We start from the raw sequence: 23,902 nt of genomic DNA, 5'->3' as shown, positions 1-23,902 counted from the left end.
TTTCATTCCCTCTTTTGAAAAAAATCTAGTCTGGTTTATTTAAAAATCCAAATGTTCCTTTGACACCTATGTTTCTATACTTCCCCATGTTTACCTAATTAACATTTCAAACCCAACTTCTCTTACATCAAAGCACCCAGACTAGTTGCCTTTAATTCAATTAAGTCACACACACACACATATAGACACATAGGGGAGAATTTTCTCCCTGTCCGGGGGTGCTGAGTGGGAGCAGGCGGGCACATGCCATTTTACGTGGGTAGACCAATTAAGGCCCACCCAGCATGATGCACACCCAAAAGCGCAGAAGGTTCCCTGTGCAGGCGGGGGGAGGAGGGAGAGTCGGGGCCTGCGCTCTTTTGAGAGCGCAGAAATCTTCCTGAGGCACAGAGCTGCCTCGAGATTATTTTCTATATTCAAAACAAAATAGATAAAATTAATCAGACATGTCCCCTCATATGACAGTGTCACATGAGCTGGGACATGTCAGTGAATTTTAATAAAATTTATTTGATTTATAAAGCCTTCATGAAACCTCATCTCACCCGTGGATGAGATTTCATGATAAATGCGAAGGTCACCTGGGCTCTTCGCCTGCCCGCCAACCTTAAGGTTGGATGGGCAGCCCTGTTAATTATTTTAATTACTTTTTAAATGGCCTTAACAGGGCTTTGACAGTTTGGTGGGCAAGCAGTCGACTCTGGTGCGCGCCCGCCAAACTGAAGATCGGAATGACGCGCGGTGACGTCAGGATGCACGCCCAACATCACCGTGCGTCATTTTACACGTCGGCGAGTGGGGCCCGCCCCCGCACACCGACCAGAAGTTTCAGGCCATAGACACAAATTCTATTTTACAATCAATGCCAATAACACTATGGGCATTATTATATCTTCCCGACACACTTGACACTATGGAGCAACACTTGTGCTTATTAGCTTTGATGCCATACTTTTGAAGTCGGTTGAGGACTTTGTTCGGTCTTATAATGTGCTTTTTCTTTGTCTTACTGCTAATTAGAATGTCACCTAAGATCAGCACATTCCTTTCATCCCTCTTAGTCTCTGATCCATGAAGCTCTGGAACATTGCAGGAACAGTAGACACCCCAAATGGTAACCTTGGGTACTGATACAACTCTTTGTGTGTATGAATGGTAAGCAGTTCCTTGCTCTTGTCAGTTAATACTGATTGCAAATACGCATTTGACCAATCTATCTTACTGAACAGCTTTCTATTGGCTAAATTAGAAAACGTATTTCCAACGATAAGCAGTGGGTAAGTATCATTCTCAATATAGACTCATAGACACAGACTCTATTTTACAATAAATTTCAACAACTTTATTTATTGTTTGTTTATAATCTCCACAAACCTGAACAGACCCTTTTTGAACTATCACAATGGGTGCAACCCATTCACTGCTCTTCACTTTCTGAATTGTCCCAGTTCTTTCTAATCTATTCAGCTGTTTACTTACTGCTTCTAATTGTGCATAAGGCACTGGACTAGTTTTACAAAATGTTGGCTGTACGTCGTCCTTCATCTTGATTTTTGTCTTGTGATGTGTAATTTTATCATTTGGCTGTCCTTGTTCAAAGACCACTTTGTGCTCTCCTAGCACTTCCTCTTTGACAGACATATACTCATCCCCACCGTAAATAATTCTGCCCAGTTTAATCGTATTTGCTTGAGCTAATTCCTTCCCATCAGGAAGACTTTGTTCCCTCTTACTTCCGATGGCAAGTAATAGGATGTATCATCATATTCCACTTTCACACTAACTTCACTTGACACTGGAATACTATTATTGGAATAACTAGTCAGTTTCATATCAGATTTGGTAAGAGAATGCAACTTAGGGATTCCTTGTATTCTCCTTCTGAGATAACAGACACCACTGCAGCTGTATCAGTGACAAAAGTAAATTGTGAACCTCTGACTTTCAATTTTACTGTGGATGCTGGAATTATATCTTCAGCCCTATTACTGTCATCTTCCGTGTGTTGTTTTTCTTGCTCTCTGGTTAAGTACAATTTTTGACCTTTCTGCTCAATAACACCGACTCCTGTTTCCATATCTATCATATGTGCATTTGATGATTTCCAGACCCCTGAACTAGCTTTAGATCTCCACAACCTCAACCTGTTGCATTGCTGTGACCTCGAGCTTTACTATGACTTGGCGCATTACTGTTTCCTCTACTCCTGCATCCCATCTGGATAGATCAACTTTCTCATAGGTATAACATTTTGACTGAAAATGGGGGCATTTAAATTGTTGGTGGCTACCATGGCAACTGTAAATTCCTGACTCTGAGTCTTGAACTTGGCTGCTGTGGCCTGGATTTCGCTGAAATCCGGTGGACTTCCCCTGTTGGCTCAGAGAAAACATTTCCCTGCAATCTGCCATATCGCTTTTTGCCATTTCCATGGCAGGTCTGCTTCCACAGGAGCTTATTGCTTTTATTCAAAAGCTTGGCCTGGATTTTATGGTTGTTTCAACCTCCTATGGGAAGTATCTAATGTTGCCTTCTATGTCTGTACCATACCAATAGCAGTGAGAGAGTTTCTTTAATTCAAGAGTGTAATCTTCAACAGTCTCATTTGGCAACTGCTTCCTTTGACAGAACATACCTCTCAGTGCAATTTCATTCTTAGTCGTCCTGTAATGTGAGTCCAGAATTTCATTAATTTCAGCACATTCCATCGACTGGGGTCTCACTAAATAAAAAGCATCTGGTCCCATCACGGTGAGGAAAGCTTACTTTATCCTCATCTCCTATTTTATTCACTTTCAGCCAAATGTGTAAACCTTTGTTCGTATTTACGCCAGTCCTCTTTGTTAGGATTGAATCCCCCTATTGTCCCCTAAATATGTTTCCAGTTTGATATTTCAGTTGTGTACCAGGCTGACTCACTGTGCTTCTGAACACCATGTGCACGTGGACCAAACTCGCAAATCACTCAGACTTCCCACATCAATTTTAGGATTTCCGAAAAGTGTGTCATAGTGTTCTTCAGTCCTTAATTTCACAAACGAAATGTAAAAGAAATACCCACCCCATCCTAATCACCAGCTTTCTGTTGTGCATTGCCCTGACTAAGACTAACACATGCTCAGCTGCAGGCAGCCATGAATGAATAAATTTATTTACACCTCCCCAACAGATAGGGCTATACAACTAAATACTCGGGTCTTGTAATATATTACAGAGAATACCTAACATGACACCACCTACAGGAGTAACAGGTACTGCAGGTAGTTAGGATGAGTCTTCAATGATACAGTACATGTGCCCATGTATTGAATATAATAAAATAGCAGGAATACAAGTTATTTCCGTTCTCCTCACTTTAGACCGCCCTTGCCCTGGCCCCCAGAACCCTGTAGAGGGTATCACACTGAAATAGATCTTGAATTACTGTGAATTGCCATGCAACAGCCCATTAAAAGTCTGTGGACAGCTGTAAGTATAATGAACGATGAGCGCTATTCATTTGCCACAGACCACAAAATTCTAACCAATGTCTTTGCTCAGTAGGTGCTAGCTAGCCCTCTTTTGGAAAAGGGTGCACTAGATACTAGACACTATCCATGGCCTCTAATGTTTACTATTGTATGGACTGTAACTGTGTTGAGAAATTCAAGCTAGTAAATATAGCCTTAGAATAGTTATGTTCCAATAGTGCTTTGAAAGGTTAATGATTAGAAAACTGCAATAGTATTTAGCAATCAAAATAAAAGTTTTTAGTTTATACAAAACTACAGTGATTCAAGAAATATTCTGTACTTATATAGGATTGAGTACATTATAAAAAAATACAGCTTGTTTCTTTCTTTCGCTCCTGTCAGTTGTTCATTTGAATAAAGTGATAGCAACTGTAATAAAAATAAAAATATTCTATCTTATCTGCAGAATGTACATGCAATATTGCAAACCAATTTCAACTTGGATCATTTCAATGAATGATGATATTTGCAGCTATGACAAAATGATAGTAAGAAGCCTCGCTTTTTCTCTATAAAAACGCAAAATTCCTGAACGAATTATTTTATGGGCCCGGATCTTCCGAGTAGCGGTACTGATTGTCGGATTGCTGCTGTGCTCGTAAATTCACCTGTCTTGATATTGCTGCACATTTCTGTCGGGGTATTCCAACTTTCACAGAAATACGCAGCGCAGTGTCCATTGGGGAATTCTGATGGAGTGGAGTAAAGTCGGGGGAGGAGAGGACATGCCTTCTACAGCACTAGCTGCTGTGTGGTAAGTTTAAATGTCCAGTTTGAATGTTAGTGAATGGGTGAGTGGATGAGTGAGTGAACCTAGTCAGGTCTAGTTGGGGAGATAGTCGGGTGGTGGAGGTAGTTGGGTCAGGTCAAAAGGGAAGCTAAGTGATCAGGGGGGATATTCGGTTTGAATTGGGAGGGGAGTCGGGTGGGCTAGTTGGGTTGGATTGAGAGGGTAATCAGGAGGTGGGGGGATAGTTGGGTTGGATTTGGGGAGGGTAGTTGAGTGGTCAGGAGGGGGTAGTCGGGTAGGATTGGGAGGGTAATCTGTGGAGGGGGAGTAGTCAGGTTGAGTCGGAAGGGTAGTCAGTGGTCAGAGGGCCTAGTTGGGTTCGATTGGGAGGGTGGTCGGGGGAGGGGTATCAGGGGGTGTGACTGGGAGAGTCAGTTGATTAGTTACCCAGATGTTAGATCAGGTTTTAATCTGTCTAACATTTCCTGGGTAACTACCCAGGTATTTACTATGGAAGTGTCCAAAGTCTCCGACTGTAACTTGGAGTGGGAGACATTCGCAGAGGGCCTCAGGGAGCAGGGAAATTGCTGAGCAGAAGTTGAAACTTCCTGGGCAATTCCCATGTAGGTCCGTGCATCAGGACTTCCACAGGGTTGCACATCCCTTCAGTCATCGTCCGGTCTCTAATCATCCGGAAACTGGAAGATTTGACCTGTGGTCATACATGTAGAATTATAAAGTAGCTCAGGATGGAGTAAAATCTCACATAATATGTAGTTTGAAATTTTGCTTGTGAATAATCACCATCATATAGCGATGCCAGACAATTAATTTCATGATTTCCACCAATGTCTCTCCAGATGTTTTCATTGTATGTGGCCTGTTCATTTGAATGCACGGGTACCTTTATATGTTTTTTGTGCAGTTGCGCATATTTGGTATCATAAAGGAGAAAACTTGTGAGTGACCTGTGCAGTACCATTCTGGCTGTGGTGTGCATGTACAGCTTACAGTGAGCATAGATTTTATTGCTTGAAAATTAACCTCCACTGTCAACTCTGATTCATTTCTTCCTTTGGACATTTCAAATTTACAACTAGCTTACCAGACATTGTAAGGTTCATTTTCAACTTGCCACCAATGTGCAAAACTGCTAGTGTGGATTGGCCGCCTGTTATGCAAATTTTCATCTCCATTGATTTCTGTGAAAATTGGTGGATTCTATTCTGAGTGACTGCGAGGTTCTGTGGTGATGTAAGTACTTGGAAGCTGACATAAGGAGGATCTTGATGCAAAGGAGATTGTGGGGAGGCAGTGGCGAAGTAGCAATGTCACCGGACTAGTAATCCAGAGGCCCAGGCTAATGCTCTGGGGACACAGCACGGTGGAATTTAAATTTAATTAATAAATACGGTATTAAAAACTAGACTTGGTAATAGTCACCATAAAATTATCATTGATTGTTGTAAAAATCCATCTGGTTCACTGATGTCCTTTTAGGGAAGGAAATCTACTGTCCTTACCTGGTCTGGCCTACATGTGACTCCAGACCAGGAGCAATGATTCTTAAAAGCCCTTTGAAATGGCCTAACAAGCCACTCAGTTGGTGCCACTGCTACAAAGCCTACAAAAAGAAATGAAACTGGATGGAGCACCCGGCATCGACCAAGGCACCGGAAATGACAAAGGCAAACCCAGCCTCGTCGACCCTGCAAAATCCTCCTTACTAACATCTGGGGCCTTGTGCCAAAATTGGGAGAGTTGTCCCACAGACTAGTCAAGCAACAGCCCGACATGCACATACTCACAGAATCATACCTTACAGATAATGTCCCAGACACCACCATCACCAACCCTGGGTATATCCTGTCTGGCCAACAGGCCAGACCCACCAGAGATGGCAGTACCGTAGTGTACAGTTGGGAGGGAGTTGCCCTTGGAGCTCTCAACATCAGCTCTGGATCCCATGAAGTCTCTTGGCATCAGCTCAAACATGGGCAAGGAAATCTCCTGCTGGTTACCACCTGCCCCCCTTCAGCTGGTGACTCTATACTACTGCATGTTGAACACCACTTGGAGAAAGCACTATGGGTGACAAGGGCACAGAACATACTCTGGTTGAGGGACTCCAATGTCTATCATCAAGAGTGGCTCGGTAGCACCACTACTGACCGAGATGGCCATGTCCTAAAGGCCAAAGCTGTAAGACTGGGTCTGGGGCAGGTGGTGAGGGAACCAAAAAGAGGGAAAATCATACTTGACCTCATCCTCACCAACCTACCTGCCACAGATGCATCTGTCCATGACAGTATTGGTCGGAGTGATCACGCACATTCCTTGTGAAGACAAAGTCCTGCCTTCACATTGAGGATACCCTCCATCGCGTTATGTGGCACTACCAACGTGCTAAATGGGGTAGATTTCGAACAGATCTAGCAACTCAAAACTGGCCATCCATGAGGCACTGTGGACCATCAACAGCAGCAGAATTGTATCCAACCACAATCTGTAACCTCATGTCCTGGCATATTCCCCCACTCTGCCAGTACCATCAAGCCAAGGGTATCAACCCTGGTTCAATGAAGAGTGCAGGAGGACATGCCAGGAGCAGCACCAGGCATACCTAAAACTGAGGTGTCAACCTGGTGAAGCTACAACACAGGAATACTTCAATGCCAAATGGTGAAAGCAGCACACAGTAGACAGAGGTAAGCGATTTGTTAACCAATGGATCTAAGCTCTGCAGTCCAGCCACATCCAGTCGTGAATGCTGGTAGACAATTAATCAACAGGAGGAGAAGGTTGAAGCATCTGCAAAAATTTTCAGCCAGAACTGCTGGGTGGATGATCTATTTCAGCCTCTTCCTGAGGTCCCCAACAACATAGATGCCAGTCTTCAGCCAATTCGATTCACTCCATGTGATGTCAAGAAACGGCTGAAGGCACTGGATACTGCAAAGGCTATGGGCCTTGACAACATTCCAGCAATAGTACTGAAGATGTGTGCTCCAGAAATAGCTCTGCCCCTGGCCAAGCCGTTCCAGTACAGCTATAACACTGGCATCAATGTGGAAAATTGCCCAGGTATGTCCTGTACACACAAAGCAGGTCAAATCCAATCCGGCCAATTACCGCCCCATCGATCTACTCTCGTTCATCAGAAAAGTGATGGAAGGGGTCATCAACAGTGCTATCAAGCAGCACCTACTCAGCAATAACCTGCTCACTGACGCTCAGTTTGGTTTCAGCCAGGGCCACTCAGCTCCTGACCTCATTACAGCCTTGGTTCAAACATGGACAAAAGAGCTGAACTCAAGAGGTGAGGTGAGAGTGACTGCCCTTGACATCATGGCCGCATTTGACCGAGTGTGGCATCAAGGAGCCCTAGCAAAACTGGAGTCAATGGGAACCAGGGGGCAAACTCTGCTCTTTTTGGAGTCATACTTAGCACAAAGGAAAATGATTGTGGTTGTTGGATGTCAATTACCTCATTCCCAAGGCATCGCTGCAGGGCTCCTCAGGGTAGTGTCTTAGGCCCAACCATCTTCAGCTGCTTCATCAGTGATCCTCTCTCCTTCAGAAGGTCAGAAGTGGGGATGTTCACTTAATACTGCACAATGTTCAGCATCATTTGCGACTCATCCGGTACTGAAGCAGTCCCTGCACATATGCAGCAAGACCTGGACAATATCCAGGCTTGGGCTGACAAGTGGCAAGTAACATTCGTGCCAATCAAGTGCCAGGAAATGACCATCTCCAACAAAAGAGAATCCAACCATCGCCCCATGGTATTCAGCGGCATTACCACCACTGAATCCCCCACTATAAACATTCTGGGGGTAACCATTGACCAGATACTGAACTGCACCAATCATACAAATATTGTCGCTACAAGAGCAGGTCTGAGGCTGGGAACCCTGCAATGAGTAACTCACCTCCTGACTCCCCATAGCCTGCCCACCATCTACAAGGCAGGTCAGGAGTGTGGTGGAATACTCTCCACTTTCCTGGATGAGTGCAGCTCCCACAACACTCAAGAAGTTCAACACCATCCATGACAAAGCAACCCGCTTGACTGACATCCCATCCACCACCTCCAATATTCACTCCCTCCACTAATGACGCAAAGTGGCAGCAGTGTGTACCATCTACAAGATGCACTGCAGCAACTCACCTGAGAGGCTCTTTAGACAGCACCTTCCAAACCCACAACCACTACCATCTAGAAGGACAAGGACAGCAGATGCTTGGGAACACCACCACCTGCAAGTTCCTCTTCAAGCTACTCACAATCCTGACTTGGAAATATAACGCCGTTCCTTCACTGTCGCTGGGTCAAAACCTTGGAACTTCCTCCATAACAGCACTGTGGGTGTAAATACACCACATGGACTGCAGCACTTCAAGAAGGCAGCTCATCACCTCTCAAGGCAATTAGGGTGGGCAATAAATGCTGGCATAGCCAGCGATACCCACATCCCATGTAAGAATTTTTTAAAATGTTACCGTCATACCTGCTAAGGAGATATGTTGGCAGATTTTTAGCGTGGAATTTTCCATGCCCGCTGGTGCCTGTGAAAAGGCCAAAAATCGGTTTCACAATGTCGTCAAGAAGTCAGGAAGCGGGAAGGACTAAGGGGGAGGGAAGGAGTCCGGGGCAGAGGAGTCCGGTGGGGAGTGGGGGAAAGGGGTCCAAAGTGGGGTATGTCCCCAAGGGAGGGGTCTGTGGAGTCATTGACTGCCTCCTGGGGAGCGAACTGAGGGTGGACATGGTAGTAGGAGGGAATGATGAGAATGACCGAGGGCAGAGTGAGGCAGTAGGGTGGGAGGATAAGGGTGCAACGGTATTGGTAGAAGGGACAGCGAGGGTGGTCAGTGGGAACTCATAGGCTGACAGGGACCCTGGGGGTGGGAAGAAGGAGGGCGGGGAGGTTAATGTGGATGGGGGTGGGATTTTCGGGAAGGTAGGGTATGTGCACGTTCACCTGGACATCCCCGAAAGAAAGGGCTGGTGGCTGGTAGGTGATGGTGGGGAGGTGGAAGGTGGTGCCAGGGGGTCGACAGAGATGGGGGGAAAGGAAATGAGTGACTGGGGGAGGGCAAAGGACGGGGGACCTCAAGGAAAATTGTACCATTACCATGCTTGTTAAATCAAAAGTGAAATGAGACTCGTGGTGGGTGAGAACAGGCGCTACATGGGAGTGCAGTCAGTGGGTGGGTGGAGATGCAGCTCAGATGGACAACTGAAAGAGAACCCCAGCAGACAGCATTGAAAATGCTCGGGACAGTGAGATGAGTGTAATGGGGGGAAGGATCCGTGTGCATGGGTGAGCGCTTGCACAAGGCTTCTAAAGGCTCTGCCACACATACACACTTCTCCTTCAGAATCACACATGAACCAGCTGCGTGCACCTGAACTGTTAGTTGGGGGGCGGGGGGGGAGATGCAGTGGGAGGGATGCAGGGGACTGACTTGCGAAGCCTGTAAATGAAGCTGAAATATACCATCACACGTTATTCAGTGAAAGTGAATATATTTTCAGATTATAAAGTGACAAAATGTGTTCACCCATGCAACCAACTGTGACCAGAATTTCTTAATTTTTCTATGTCTTAGATTTCCCCAGGTGTTGCCCTGACATCTGCAGCAGGGGTGGAGACAACCTGCGCAATGGTTGCCTCTGATGACTTTGGCATGGACCCTCTGGAGAGCCAAGACCTTGAGGGTCCCGGCTTACTTTGGTTGTCTTCCTGTGAGCCAGCTGCTCCCTCGGCGGAGACAGAAGGATGAGGTTGAGGGGGTCACAGGGAAAGGGGACTTGGAGGGAGAGGACAGGCTCTGAGATTCCTGAGTGGATAACCCAGGGACGTCCAGCAGCCCTTCTCCATCCTTCGGATGCCCGAGGGCCCAGGCCTGACTCCTTGATGTGAAGGAGCACCTGGAGGGACTTTGAGATGCCCCTGGAGAGATTTTGAGGCATCCCGTTTCCCTCTCACGTTGTCACTGTAAGAACTCACCCATGTCTACCATGATGGACTGCAGGTCAACGTGCATCTCTGCATTCTGCTGGACCAGGGTCTCCTTGGCATCCACTTTTGCTGACTCTCCACAATGAGTTGGAAGGCTGAATCCAGAGGCTCGTCATCTGACTCAAGCCTCACAGATGCCTCCTCCCCAGCAGCCCTCCGAGTGCCGGGGAGCTCCGCTGAACTTGTCTCCTCTTGCTGTGAACGCATGTCTGTGTGTTGACCTGCAGATTGTGAACCTGCACCTGCTCTACATCCAGGTCCTACCGAGGTGTGTGTCTCTGTGCTGGTGCAGGGTGTGGGTAAGCGCTGTGATGGGTCTTCCAGGCTGCTTATTTCCAGCTCTTCAATGGAGGAGAGTCCTCTTGGCTGGAGGTGACGACCTGGATGGAGCTGAGGGACTGGCTGGCCAAGGGCATCGGTCGCTTGGCAGAGCTCCCTGTGAACCAGAGTAGAGATAATTAGTGCAGGGCAGCACTGTCAAAAGCAGGAGAGAGAGCACTCACAGTTGCATTGAGAGAGGGATGATTTGGTATAGGATCCTTCAGGGTGGGTGTTCGCCACTGACCTCACCGTCACCACAGGCACAGTCCACATCCTCACCTGTCAGTGCAATGGCACACTCTCCTCCACCCCTGGTCTGGGTCCTCGCCCTGCTGCTTTGAGCCAGTATCTCCTTCATGAAAACAGATGGGGAGAGTGTGAGCAGGCCACAAGGCACTGCGTGGAATGTTTGTGTGGTGAGCAGAGTCATGGAAGGGATGAGGATGCGAGCTCAAGGGGATATGAGCCTGATGGAGATGTGAAGGGGTGTGTGAGAGTTAGTGGTGTTGTCCCTTGAGTTGTGAGATTCCTGTGGATGTGTGATGGGTTTGTGAGTGAGAGTTGAGAGTGACTTATCCTGCGGCTCTGGGTGGGTGTTCTCTTTTGCAGGGCATTGGCGCTGACCACTGCTGCCACCGCCTCCCATGCTAGATTGGTGACCTTGCTTGCTGGTCTTCACCCAGAGCAGGGATAGAGGACATCATGGTGGGCCTCCACGGCGTCCAAAAGGCGCCTGAGGAACGTGTCACTAAACCGGGGGGGGGCTGCAGTCTTCTTGCCTCTTGGGGCCAGGTCTTCTTTGCAGCAGTCCTGGGCTGGAAACACTGAGAGATCTGAGCGCGGCTGCACTTTAAACATGGTGCCTGGCGTGAGGAAGCAGCGAGGTAATGGCATTGAGGGCGAATGAGAGCCTGCCCGCCATCAAAATGGCGTGTTTCCCAGGAATGCATGATTAATGAGGCAGGATTGGGATGATACGGCGTGAAAAGCCGCTATTGCAGCCAGCAGGTAAAGCATTCTTTTTCTCACCTGCTACCACACTTGGTGCAAATCTGGGACGACTCTGCCCTTAGTCAGACAATCTCAGTAAATTGAAATCTTTCCACTGACGACACACTCATCACAATATCTCCCCAGCTTTCACAGCTGTTCTAATCATCTGTCTTTGGGTCTTATAATCCAACCATGCCGCTTCAGCCCAATAAGGACTTGCTGATTCTACATCTTTAAAGCACTGAATTCAAATATTACTGAGGGCTAGCACATCAATGAGCAATGGAAGGGAATGCAAGAAAGAATCTTTGGGTACAGGTACTTCAGTGATGAGCTTGTGGGGGTGGGAAAATTAGTCAATGCAAATAATGTGCGAATTACATTGGATAAAGGATAGAAAGGTGCCGCAAAAACAGAAAAACTCAGGCCTAACAGCATCTGAGGAGAGAAAAACAGAGTTAACATTTCGAGTCCGTATGACTTCTTCAGAAAGGTGCCATTGAGTTGGATTTTGGAGGAAATACATGGTAAAGCATAGAATGGCGGATTAAGTCTAAAACCATGGAGAGTGTTAATTCATTATAATCACAGTCACAATGGATGTCAGTGTTGTGGTGTTCATCATATTTAAAAATCTGGAGCCTTTGAATTTTTTTTGGCAAATAATTTGCTTTTATCTCTCTACTATACAAATGTTTGTAGACTATGACAGCAAAGGGGTAACCTGAAGGTGATCATTATAACAATTTGGGCTCTCTTCCAAATCTATTTATTTGTGTTTGCTGCAAATGGCCTTGAGACATCCACATGCAGCTCAAATTGCCTTTTGACATATCTGAAACTGAAATTAAAGTATAGTGATATATACTTCATATACTTCAGCCTAAAGAAGCCTCTGACTACAGAACTGCCAATCGAGAAAGATCAAAGACACAATGGAAAAGCTTGAATAAGGGAGCACTTGAGAACAGTTCACTACTCATCTAAATCTTGCATAACCAATTAATCCTTTGGTGAGGCATTGAGGGTAATTTCAAACTTCAACGGAGACTTCAATGGGAAGGAAAATTGTGTGGCATGTAGAATGAAGGCTGATTCACTAGTGACAGTTTCCCTCACCCACTGAAGTTGTAATGTGGCTCCAGGATGAGCTTTCTGCATCCTGTCTAATGTACAGATGAATGCAACTGTTAGATGGTAACACTCTTGTCTCTGAACTTAAGGTTTTGGATTCAAGCCCCACTTCAGGACTTGAGTACAAAAATCAAGTACTGAGCGAGTGCTGTACTGTTGGAAGTGTCATCTTTCAGAAGAGACATAAAACTGAGGCCCCATTTGCCCCTCAGGTGCTACTATTTCAAAGAAGAGTAGGGGAGTTATCCCCTGTGCCCTAATCAATATTTATCCCTCAGTCAACATCACAAGAACAGATTATCTGCCGATTATCACATTGCTGTTTGTGGGAGCTTGTTATGTGCAAATTGGCTGTCGAGTTTCCTACATCATAACAGTGACTACACTTTGAAAATACTTCAGTGGCTGTTAAGTGCTTTGACGTGTCCGGTGGTCATGAAAAGTGGTATGTAAATGCACTACTTTCTTTTTGTTCTGCAACACAAAAGATTACTTAGTTAATTTAGCTGACACTTGTCTGTTTGCAGTATTGAAATACAGTATCAATAATTCTTTAAATGATTCATAGTTTTTGAGCCTCTTCCAATCAGAGTCCACTTGCCAACCAATCAGCACTCTCTTCTCATGCAGTATAATTTGATGTTCCCTTTACAATTGGTATTCTTGCGTCTGTCCTGATGAGTGCAATGCGAAAAGCTGCGACAGTATGTCTATTTTTTTCAGCAAGATTCATCATTTGATTAGCTGTTTAAAGGCCACTGAGACATTGATCCAGTTGTTTCCCAAGCTACTGCGATAACAATATTTCCCTAAAGATTACATTGATTGAAGGTTTTTTAAAATTAATTGGCCCCAAAATTCCTGGGACCTGCTCCTCCAGTTTACATGTAGCAGAATGGACCTCCTGCCCACCTTGGGCTGGACACCCTGTCTGAATTCCTAGTGACATAGTAATTTTATAGTCAGGGTAGGCTCCCAAAGTCACACGGACAACGGCCATCTCAGCCCAACCTGATCTGCCCTTATGAAGTGGAGTGGCACACTCTGTAATTCAAGATCATCCAAGCCCCAGCTGAGCCAAAGAGAAACATCCTTTTTATATTCTTCAGCTCCCACAGTACCATTCTGCCAATGGAAAAGGCAATTGATCCCCTCTAGATCCTGAGTTCTTACTTGTTATTTTGCCATCATTGTGAGCCCTGATATTTTCCCTGACTTAAAATGATTACTATTACAAAGATTAAGGTGAACATTGGCCCAGAAGCTGCAGCAAGTATTTATAAATCATGGAATTCTAGTGCTTATAGGTAAAATAGTAATTAAATTACTTATTAAAATGTTGAAATCCGCTTGCTTTAGAATTGCTTCAGGTTTTTTATTATTTAGGATGGCCAAGCTTGATTGAAGGGACATTGATCCCCTGATGACTGGATTAGAGAACTGATCTTTGTTCATTACTTTTTACTGTTGTAAGCTCCATAGCCAAAATATCCTTCACATTTTTACACTGTATTTTGGATGTTAGCCAGTCATTTGCAGAGCTTTTTATAAAATGGCAGGTTAATGCAACATAGGAGCAAATAATTAAATTTTTATTAATGTATTCAGGCATATGTCAAGTAAAGGCACACTCAACACATGAGGGCGATTAGTCAGCATCTTTTTGTTTCGTAGACAATCAGTTAACACATGAATGGCAGGAAGGTGCTGTTAGTGTGAGTCCTATGGATAAAATCCTTTTGGGTATAAGCAATTACTCTGCCATCAGAAAATTGCTGTTGAGGACTGTCATTTAGCTAGATGCATAGATATGGGATGTTGGCTTTGAAAATAGTTTTTACAACCTGGTTATTTTGTTGCTGAGGCTCTGGAGACATGGTTTTATTATGACTGATGCCTTTGGGTGTAATAGAGAAATAGCACCCCAGAGATTGATGGCAAGGATTGATTAGTAATCCTGCTTCAGCACTATATGACAAATCTACTTAGATAAATCATGCATTGAAAAGTGTGGGATGGGGGTGCAGGAAGAATGATATACCCAGTGGGATTAAATTTAATTATTATAGTGATCTTCTCCAAAGGTTATTTATCTGGGTCTTGTTGACCTGCTCTACTGGAGCCTGAATTCAATGTCATAGAGAAGTGATGCTATACTGACGTACATAATAAGCACCCTCTGTAAATCTATTGTCATACAAAACCACAAGCTGTGTAATTACTGCAGGTTGTCTCTGAAGGAAATTACTCTGCTACATTATTGTGTACCCTTGCAAAAGTTTTCATGGACTAATGTGTAAGAGCAGAAAAAATGCCTCCTGCTGTGGAAGTCAAAAAGAACACCCTCGTTTTTGTAATTTGCTGGAAATGACGTAAATTTTCTCATGCCATCTTAGTTCTTCAGATAATAGACAAAATATGACTCTCACATGCCGTGATGTAAGTACTAATCTACAAATTGCATTTGTCAAAAGTTTAAATTGATCAATAGCAAAATACAGCACATTAGATTCTACTACTTTACAATATTAAACTATAAGTCTTTGCAACATAGTAAAATGTGACTTTTCACTAAGTACACTGATAATTCTGAACTTGGATCAGAATCTCTGATGTAAATTCTCAGCGTATGTTTGCATGTTCAGTCTCAGGCAGTATAATCGAGCAGGAGGACTTGCGGAACTTGCATAAATGTCCCTGTGTGGAGCTGTAAATTAACCATTTCCCTCAGAGATACCCCGTGTAACTTCCCGTGTTAAGAACCAGGCTACCAAATATAAGAGAATTTGAGAGCCTGATTGCTGTGATCTCTGTATATATAATCCAGACTTGTCATATTTCTGTATCTCTATTGTTTGTTGATATCAAGTTAAAGGGATTATTTATAGGTATCTGTGCTAAAGAAAGCAAACCAAAGCCAGGAATATTGTGGATTCCCTTCCAACATTGGCATCTGTTTCTTTTAAGAAAGGAGTTCCAGTTAACACAGCAATAACTTGCATTTATGTAGCATCTTTAACAGAATAGAACCTTGAGCAATGCTTCACAGGAGTATTATCAGACATATTTGACATTGAGCCATATAAGAAGATACTAGGATAGGCAACCAAAAGATTGGTTGAAGAGCTAGGTTTTAAGGAGCATTTTAAAAGTTGACTTAGAGATATAGGAAGGTTTAGGGAATTCTGTAGCTTAGGGCCCAAATAGCTGAAGGTTTGTTTGCCAATGGTGGGACAAAGAAAATCCGGGTGCACAAGAGACCGAAACTGAAGAGACATAGAGACCTGAGTGTTACAGAGATGGGGAGGGGCAGGATTATGGAGGAATTTGAAAACAAGGATGGAAATCTTCAATTCAAGGAGCTGTTGGATGGGGACCAAATATAGGCCTGCGAGCACGGGGTGAACAGGACTTGGTGTGAGTTAGGATATCGGCAGCAGAGTTTTGGGTGAGCTGTAGTTCACGGAATGTGGAAGCTGGGAGGCTGGTCAAAAGAACATGAGAATGGTCAAGTACTGAGATAACAAAGGCAAGGATGAGGGTTTCAGCAGCAGGTGGGTTGAGGCAGGGACAGAGAATGGCAATATTACAGATGTGGAAACAGCTCTGATGAAAGGTCATCGACCTGAAACTTTAACTCTGTTTCTCTCCACAGCTGCTGCCTGTCCTGCATTTTTCCAGTATTTTGTGTTCTTATTGTTGGAATTGGTGGTCTTGGTGATGGAGAGGATATGTGGTCAGAGGCTCACCTTGGAGTCAGATAGGATGCTAAATTTGTGAACAGTCTCGTTCAACTTCAGACAGCAACTGTCAAATGAATGAAGAAAGAGCTTGCATTTTAATATCAGCTCAGGTGATCCTAAAACACTCCACAGCCAATGCAGTGTAGCTGCTGTTGCGCAAACACAATAGCCAATTTGAACTCAGCAAGGTGCCACAAGTAGCGATGAGATTGATGACCAGATGGTCTGGTTTAGTGATGTTGGTTAAGAGATAAACATTGGCTACTTCACTGGGAGAATTCAACTGCTCTTTTACATCTACCTGAGTGACTAAGGGACTTCAGTTTAATGTCACATCCAAAAGAAGGCACCCCAACATTAAAGCATCCCTCAGTACTGTATGAAAGTGTCAGCCTTTATTTTGTTCTCCAGATTCTGGAATGGATCTCGTAGCCACAACCTTCTACCTCAAAGGTGCAAGTCCTACCCAGTAACCAAGACTGACACATTAGCTCAATGGTGTAATGCTTACAGCTGGCGTAGAATGTTGTGGGTTGCAGCACTACATATAACCTCCTTTCTGATTTTTATACTCTCATCCCTGATAATTTTTAAAAAAATGTTGCTATGTCAGTGAAGCTCTTGTGTGGTTGTTAATCCAAATTGGTTCTTGATAGGATCTCCCTGTTTCTGCAGCTTTCCTGGGGAACTGGAGCAATGGAGAAATCCAACCAAGATCCCTGCTTCCTCAAGGAGGGTGATTTGCTTTGTGTCTTTTTAAATTGTGTTCTAACATGTTCAATCTGCAGCCAAAGTACAGCATTTTTTAAATTAGAGGGAGCCAGTGCTGAAACATGTACTTAAACTTCATCAGGCACTTGCAGTCAATATAACGTAGGTTCGATTGAGGGTGAAACCTCCTTAATACTATTCCAGTAACTTACCATTTTTCTGTTAACAGTTAAAATTTTGTGTTCACTTATTCTGCCAATAAGGTAAGAATTTGATAGCATCATGATGTCACACTCATTAGATAAAACAGTTTGGGGCTTGGAATATATTCTGGATTTCTCGGAGGCACAAAAATATCAAGGGCAAAACAAGAAAAGCTCATTTAGCCCATTGTCTACTTCTTCCATTTAGCACATATAATCTAGCCAGCAGTGGACTTTAACTCTACCTCATCCATTCTTGAGATAGATTCTAGCCGGAATTTTCCAGCCCCCCACATCAGCAGGATTTTCCGGTCCCTCCGATGTGAATGGAGATTTCAATGGCTCACCAGCCCCGCTTCAGGGGGGTGCGTGGCTGGAAAATTCCGGCCTCTGTGTGTAAATACTTCCTAGACCCCAAAAGCAGTTGAATAAAATATCACTTCATTCCTTCATCTTCACTTTTCCATTATCCACCTCGCCTGCTTCTCTCTACATCAATCTCCTATTTTGCGTATTCAATCATTCCAGCCTATACTTCTCAACAACCACCGTTCTTAACTGGATATCTGTGCAGCTTCTTGTTGAATGAGTTAATCAGTTCAGTGGAGGCCCCTCCCAACCTCCTCCCCCCCTCATATTATGGATTACATTCAGATGTAAGGTGTACAGCACAGAAACACCTATGCTTCACTCAAGACTCCTCCCATTTTTCATCATCTAAATCTATCATCATAACCCTCTATTCCCTTCTCCCCCATTTGTTTGTCTAGCTTCCCCTTAAATGCATCTACACTATTCTCTTCAACCGCTCCCTGCGGTAAAGGATCCAGCCTTGTATGGGGAAAAGGTTTATTTTAAATCTCCAGCTCATTTGAAACTTGTTAATTTAAAATCTGTGCTCATGTCAGTCTTTTTAAATCTGTATCATGTATACCTCACACGATTTAAAATAACTTGATCAGGTTTCCGTACTTCTACTTTTCTTCATTTTAAAAGTAGTAGAGCTTTGCGAGACTCTCATTAAAACATTAAGTCCTATGTTCACCCTTCAGTCCCTTCACCTTCCCAATGTCAGGACTACCCCGCTTGGGAGGGGAATGGCACAGTAGGAATTTGGGAAGGAGTGTCCTTGGGAGACCGCAACATTGACTGCAGAGCCATTCAGTCTCATAACATCAGGTCAAAAATGGGCAAGGAAACCTCCTGCTCATTATTACCAGCTGCCCTCCCGCAGCTGATGTATCAGTGCTCCCCCATGTTGAACAACAATTGGAAGAAGCATTGAAGGTAACAAGAACACGGATGTACTCTTGGGGGGGAGGGGGGTGGTGGGGGGGAATGGGGAGGAGACCTCAATGTCCATCATCAAGATTGGCTCGGTAGCACTACTACTGAGTAGTAGTGCTACTCGGTAATAGTGCTGGCCTAGTCCTGGACGTATCTGCCAGACTGGGCCTGTGGCAGGTGATGAGAGAACCAACAAGAGGGAAAAAAAAGCTAATTGGCTTTGTCCTCACTAACCTACCTGTTGCAGATGCATTTGTTCATGACAGTATTAGTAGGAGTGACCACCACAGTACTTGTAGAAATGAACTGCCATCTCCACACTGAAGACATGCTCCATTGTGTTGTGGCACTACCACTGTGCCAAATGGAATTGATTCAGAACACAGAAAGAACATTTGCCCAAATGATTGAGCACCATTGAAATCCATGATGCTTTTGTCTTGTACACAGTAGCTTTTGACATCACATGTTAATAAAATCAATCAAAGTCTGTTACTTCAGCAGTACATACAGGAAAAGGATTTCCTGTAATTGCTGTACAGTTGTACTATATACTGCAATTGCCAATAGTGTAATAAACAACAAGAAGTGAAATTGAATTTATTTTGCTTTAAAGTTTATAAATGGATAACTTTAACTTTTGTCAGATTGCTAATATTTTGCATATGTAAATGCTCTTTCCAAAATGTGTAATGGTTGATAAGACAAAACTAATGATATTGTCACTATTGGCAGATTCCGGCACTTGTTAGATAGAGAAACATTTTGCTCAGCAGTAATGCCTGATGAATACTTCGCCATATGAGCTGACCTACTCGTTATTTCTTACAGTTGTTTATGAACATAGATCAAGATTAGAAAAATCACTACAAAAAGAAAGAAATGAACACAAAAAAGCTAAAGAAGGTAAGGAAACATTCAGTCACACTGTCATTTTATAAAAGCGTTCATTCATTTCACTTGTTCATTTACCCTCCACATACAAGTGCTTTGGGCCATTATTGCAAGCATGGATTTTTTTTTGATGTGCTGTTGTAACACTCTGACCCTAGATTTTTGTGCATCTCTCACCTCTTAATCTCATCATTGGTGACAGTGAAATGTTTTAGAATTTTTAAAATTTAAAGACATTGAGGGAGAAATTTGTATTGTGCAGTGGTGCGAAACAGGCAATATGATCAGCCGCCCATTATATGTGCCAGCTGATATTCAGTTCCATTGCAGTCAATGGTATTAAATACCAGGCGCTATGTATAACAGGTGCCGATCTGATACCACCTGTTTTATACCATCGGCTGAGACAAATTTTACCCTGTTATAAAAATGAAAGTCATTGCTGCCACTTGTCATCATGTCAGAAGCCAAGAATCAGCAACTGTTGTAGGATCCTGGAGTTCTAAAAATACACTTGAAAATTAATATTTTACAGAAATTCATTCCAGGCATATGTGATGATTTTTTTTAGATATAAAGAATAGGTAGTGGCAGGACAGTGATTAGTACTAAAATCTTCTGACCGCAAGAATATTCATAGTGGATATCTAATGCTTGTGACCATGGTGGTATTAAAAGGAGGAGAGTGGGCTCTGGGAGTACAAATACAGCAGCTTTACAAAAAGATTTAGAAGGTTCAGGCTGATCAAGGAAGTTTTTACGCCCTCTTGTTCCACAATATTGTTCCGGCAGGGACAATGAACCATCCACAATGGTGAATGCTACCATTGCCCTCAATTTTAATGTTGCAAGGACCTCCTGAGAATCTGGTATAATTGAGGAGTGAGCTGCTTTGGCATGTCCTACTCCATCAAGGAGGTAACTGAAGCCCTCTACTGCCATTCTATATGCTACATGCAACTTTCTGAAAACAAGATGTATTGGGCAGAGAAATAGAAGCATGAAGTTCTCAATGCCCAGTTCTCCACTCAGTTCTGTAACTGGGCGCTGTTTTCTTTTTGCACATTTTCACTTACCAAACTGTTATTTGCCAGTTATGTTTAGTTTGTGCTGTTTATTACCTGTATTTTATTTGGACTCTGGAATCTGATACTCGATTTTTTCTGGAACTTTTAGTAAGTTTGACTGTTTGTAGTGTATGTTTTTAATGTGTTTTGAGGATTTGTTTGCTCCTTGTGTGTCATAAATGTCTCCGTGCCTGTTGTGCACGCAGCTTACTGTTAGACAAAGCTCAATGCTTCAGCCAGTACATAAAGCAGTCCTTAAGAATTAGCGCCTAATGAAATTTTTAATTTATTCAAACTGCTTTCTAGGGGAAATTCTCAAAATCCTGAGGTGACAGGTTTTGTAAGGATTTGAGATTTCAAGGTGAAAAAAATAAAGGATTTTCAAGTACTCAGTTGAACCCATGGTAGCATACAGTTGCTTGGTAGTTCAGAACTTGAGTATTACTGAAAAAAAAGACATATTGAAGCTTTTTGCCTTGCACTCACCAGGGCACTTCACAAGAATATCAATAGAAGGAAAAAACAATAATTTACACTGTATGTGAAGAGAGTGCTGATTGGTTGGCAAGTGGACTCTGATTGGTAGAGGCATTGCCATGGAGAACGTACCAGTGATGGTGACTGACAGTTAACTGCCAAGCATTGCTTGAAATTTAAACCAGGCAGCGTAACCCTGATTGATCAAGGCATTGCCCTGAGGAATAAATCAGCAAAAGCTTCAACATGTCTCTTTTCTCAGCAATACAATTGTAGCATAGTTACTTCTGTTAGGACCACTTGGGTAATAGTCACGGAAGGGTTACCATTAAATCCACTACCCTTGTTACAATCAACAAGTTGTTTTGAGAGTCAATTAAGGTGGTATGTTTTGGAAATGCCATAGTAGTACTGTAACCTTATTTTGGTACATCGCTTTGTTTGCAGAAAAGTTTTGTCCACTGCAATCACAGCTTCTCTATTAACTGTCAGATTGAATTCCAAATGCATCACAATGTTTCAGTTTTTTTACTTAATGACTTGAAGTAAAGTCTTGGACCACTAAATTATTGCTATGCCTATTCATAAGAAAATAAATCCCTGATTGGCCAGGAGAGCTATTTAATATCTAATTGCCTTTATGTTTGAACTTTCCCTTGCAAATGTATCTTGTGTGGTGGTAGTGATACGATTCCATGGCCAATGTGGCTTATGGCTGGTCTTACTTTGAAATTTGTTACGTGAAAAAAAAAGAATAATCTTGTAGCAAGAATTAAGCAATTTTAATGAAACACCAAAACACTATGGGAACATTTAAAAATGCAATAACACAACAAAACAACTATTGTAACGCATGTAATCAAAACTCGAGCACTGTCTAAGCTGTGTACATGAAGGTAAGTCATTTAATGAAGTACTCCAGGATTATGTCTTGCTTCCTGCAGACAGCATTTTCGTTTGCAAAATTCTCAATTGTGTGCAATGCAGAGAAAAGTTTCAGCGGGATATTTGGCTCAGTGGTGAGCAATTCCCATCAGCAATCACACACGACTAGATGCCATGACTGTAATGGGGGCTGGTTCCTCCACCTCGCATTAGATCACTGAATGTAGTCATTGGGCTCCCTTCACTCTCGCTGGCAGCAGTATTCTCCTACATGGCATCAACAATGTTTATGTATCTTAGCAACCGAATGTTAAGAGATCCTTATCAATACTGTCAATGATTTCAAAATTAATGTGATTAAATAAGTTTGCTTCAGAGTTAGCCATCAAATGCCCGTGGGCTGTTGACTGTCGGGTTCAACTGCTTTCCCTGCTGCTGCGATAAATTTATAGTGCTGAAAACAGTCAGCAATAGATACAGCTTTCAGCACCTTGTCATGATGAATGGATCATGTGGATTGCCACCAGAGCTTCAGATGAAAATGTCAATGCCAGCTTCATGTGCAGCAATTACTTTTCACACTAAACAGTTCTTGTCGTGCTGTTTCGAAATATAAATTACATTAGCATCCGTTGGCTGATTCATGGATGTTGTGCTTGGCAGGTAAAATTTATTAGCCGCATCACGTTTAGACACAGGCATTTTCATGAGCCCCATAGGCATCAACTCTGGGGGTGACCTTACACTACCATTCCTCATTCAAAGTGAACAAGTTGCTCAAAGAGAGCACCAGTCACCCATGCCTTTATAAGCTGAGTAACTTTAGTATGAAAGCATTGTTTGGTTTTGGAATTTCCAATCATCAAGAGTTTTTTTGTTACCCAGTCATGCTAGTACAAACCATTATGATAATTTGTTATAAAACAATTTATGAATTTATAACTTTTATAAAACAATAAAATAAATTTTCCCAACTTCACAAACATGTCCCAACTCATGTGACACTGTCATATGAGGGGACATGTTTAAATAAATTTTAATACCAATTATTAAGGTTTTTTATTGTCCGTTCAATCTCCCTGATGCAGCTCCGTGCCTCAGGGAGATTGCTGCACCCTTTGCACATACGCCCCAGCCCCGGCTCTCTCTCCTCCCCCTGCCCGCACAGGTAGCTGAGCGCTACCAGCCGCACGTTACGCTGGGCGGTCCTTAATTGGCCCACCTCCATGCCTGCTCTCAGCCTGCCCGCCATAGGCAAAATTCTCCCCCATAAGTCCATTGGGCTTCAGTAGAGAATCTTGGGAACTGCCTTTACACATGCAACTGTTATTAATTTGGGCTTTGCACTGAATGTGCCTGAAATTCAGTATCCCTGGTCCCAACCAAAAGCAGACTTAGGCCAGAATTTTTCTGGCCCCTTGGAGGTGGGGTTAGAGGCGGGGCAGGCCGAGGGGTGGGATGACAGGAAAATAAGGGAAACCCCATTGGGTCGTCCCCCCAATGTGGTGCTGCCTCTGGATGAGTTTCTCAGGGGCAGGTTGCCAATGAATTTGGAAACTGGTTTGCTGGAGTTGGGCAGGTGGTCAGGGTAATTAAGGCCTCAAGTAAGAGCCGTTTTCTGAGAGTGATGCAAGTTTGCTGGTGTCGCACTTTTGGAGCCTGGCAACATGTTGGGTGGCAGCTCTGCAGGAGCTTGGAGGGCCATCAGACTCTGCTGCAAATGCCAATATCAGAGAGATGTAAGGCTCAAAGGGTTGCAGTTGCAGGTGAACATATTCTTGTAAAGACATTCCCCTGCCCCACTGATGGCCCTCATAGTTCTGGGTCTTGCTTTTTTTTTTACTTCCTCTGGAAGCTTTTGTGAATGCCTCCATTTTGAGGTGCCCCTAGATCTCCTTCTTCCTCAGCAACACTCA

At 43.5% G+C, this 23,902-nt stretch overlaps 1 protein-coding gene across 1 annotated transcript in view; it reads left to right on the top strand.

Annotated features, from left to right (window-relative positions):
* golim4a (golgi integral membrane protein 4a) overlaps window positions 1-23,902 on the top strand; it is a 138,277-nt gene that overhangs the window by 10,654 nt on the left and 103,721 nt on the right. Inside the window, exon 2 of the mRNA XM_078563796.1 lies at window positions 19,495-19,569. Coding sequence (XP_078419922.1) covers window positions 19,495-19,569 — 75 coding nt within the window. The remainder of the gene's footprint in view (window positions 1-19,494; window positions 19,570-23,902) is intronic.

This window comes from Cetorhinus maximus, chromosome 19 (assembly GCF_964194155.1).
Source record: "Cetorhinus maximus chromosome 19, sCetMax3.hap1.1, whole genome shotgun sequence".
Classification (NCBI taxonomy): domain Eukaryota; kingdom Metazoa; phylum Chordata; class Chondrichthyes; order Lamniformes; family Cetorhinidae; genus Cetorhinus; species Cetorhinus maximus.
Note: the sequence above shows the minus strand (reverse complement) of the source record. Positions and strands in the feature narration are given on the sequence as shown.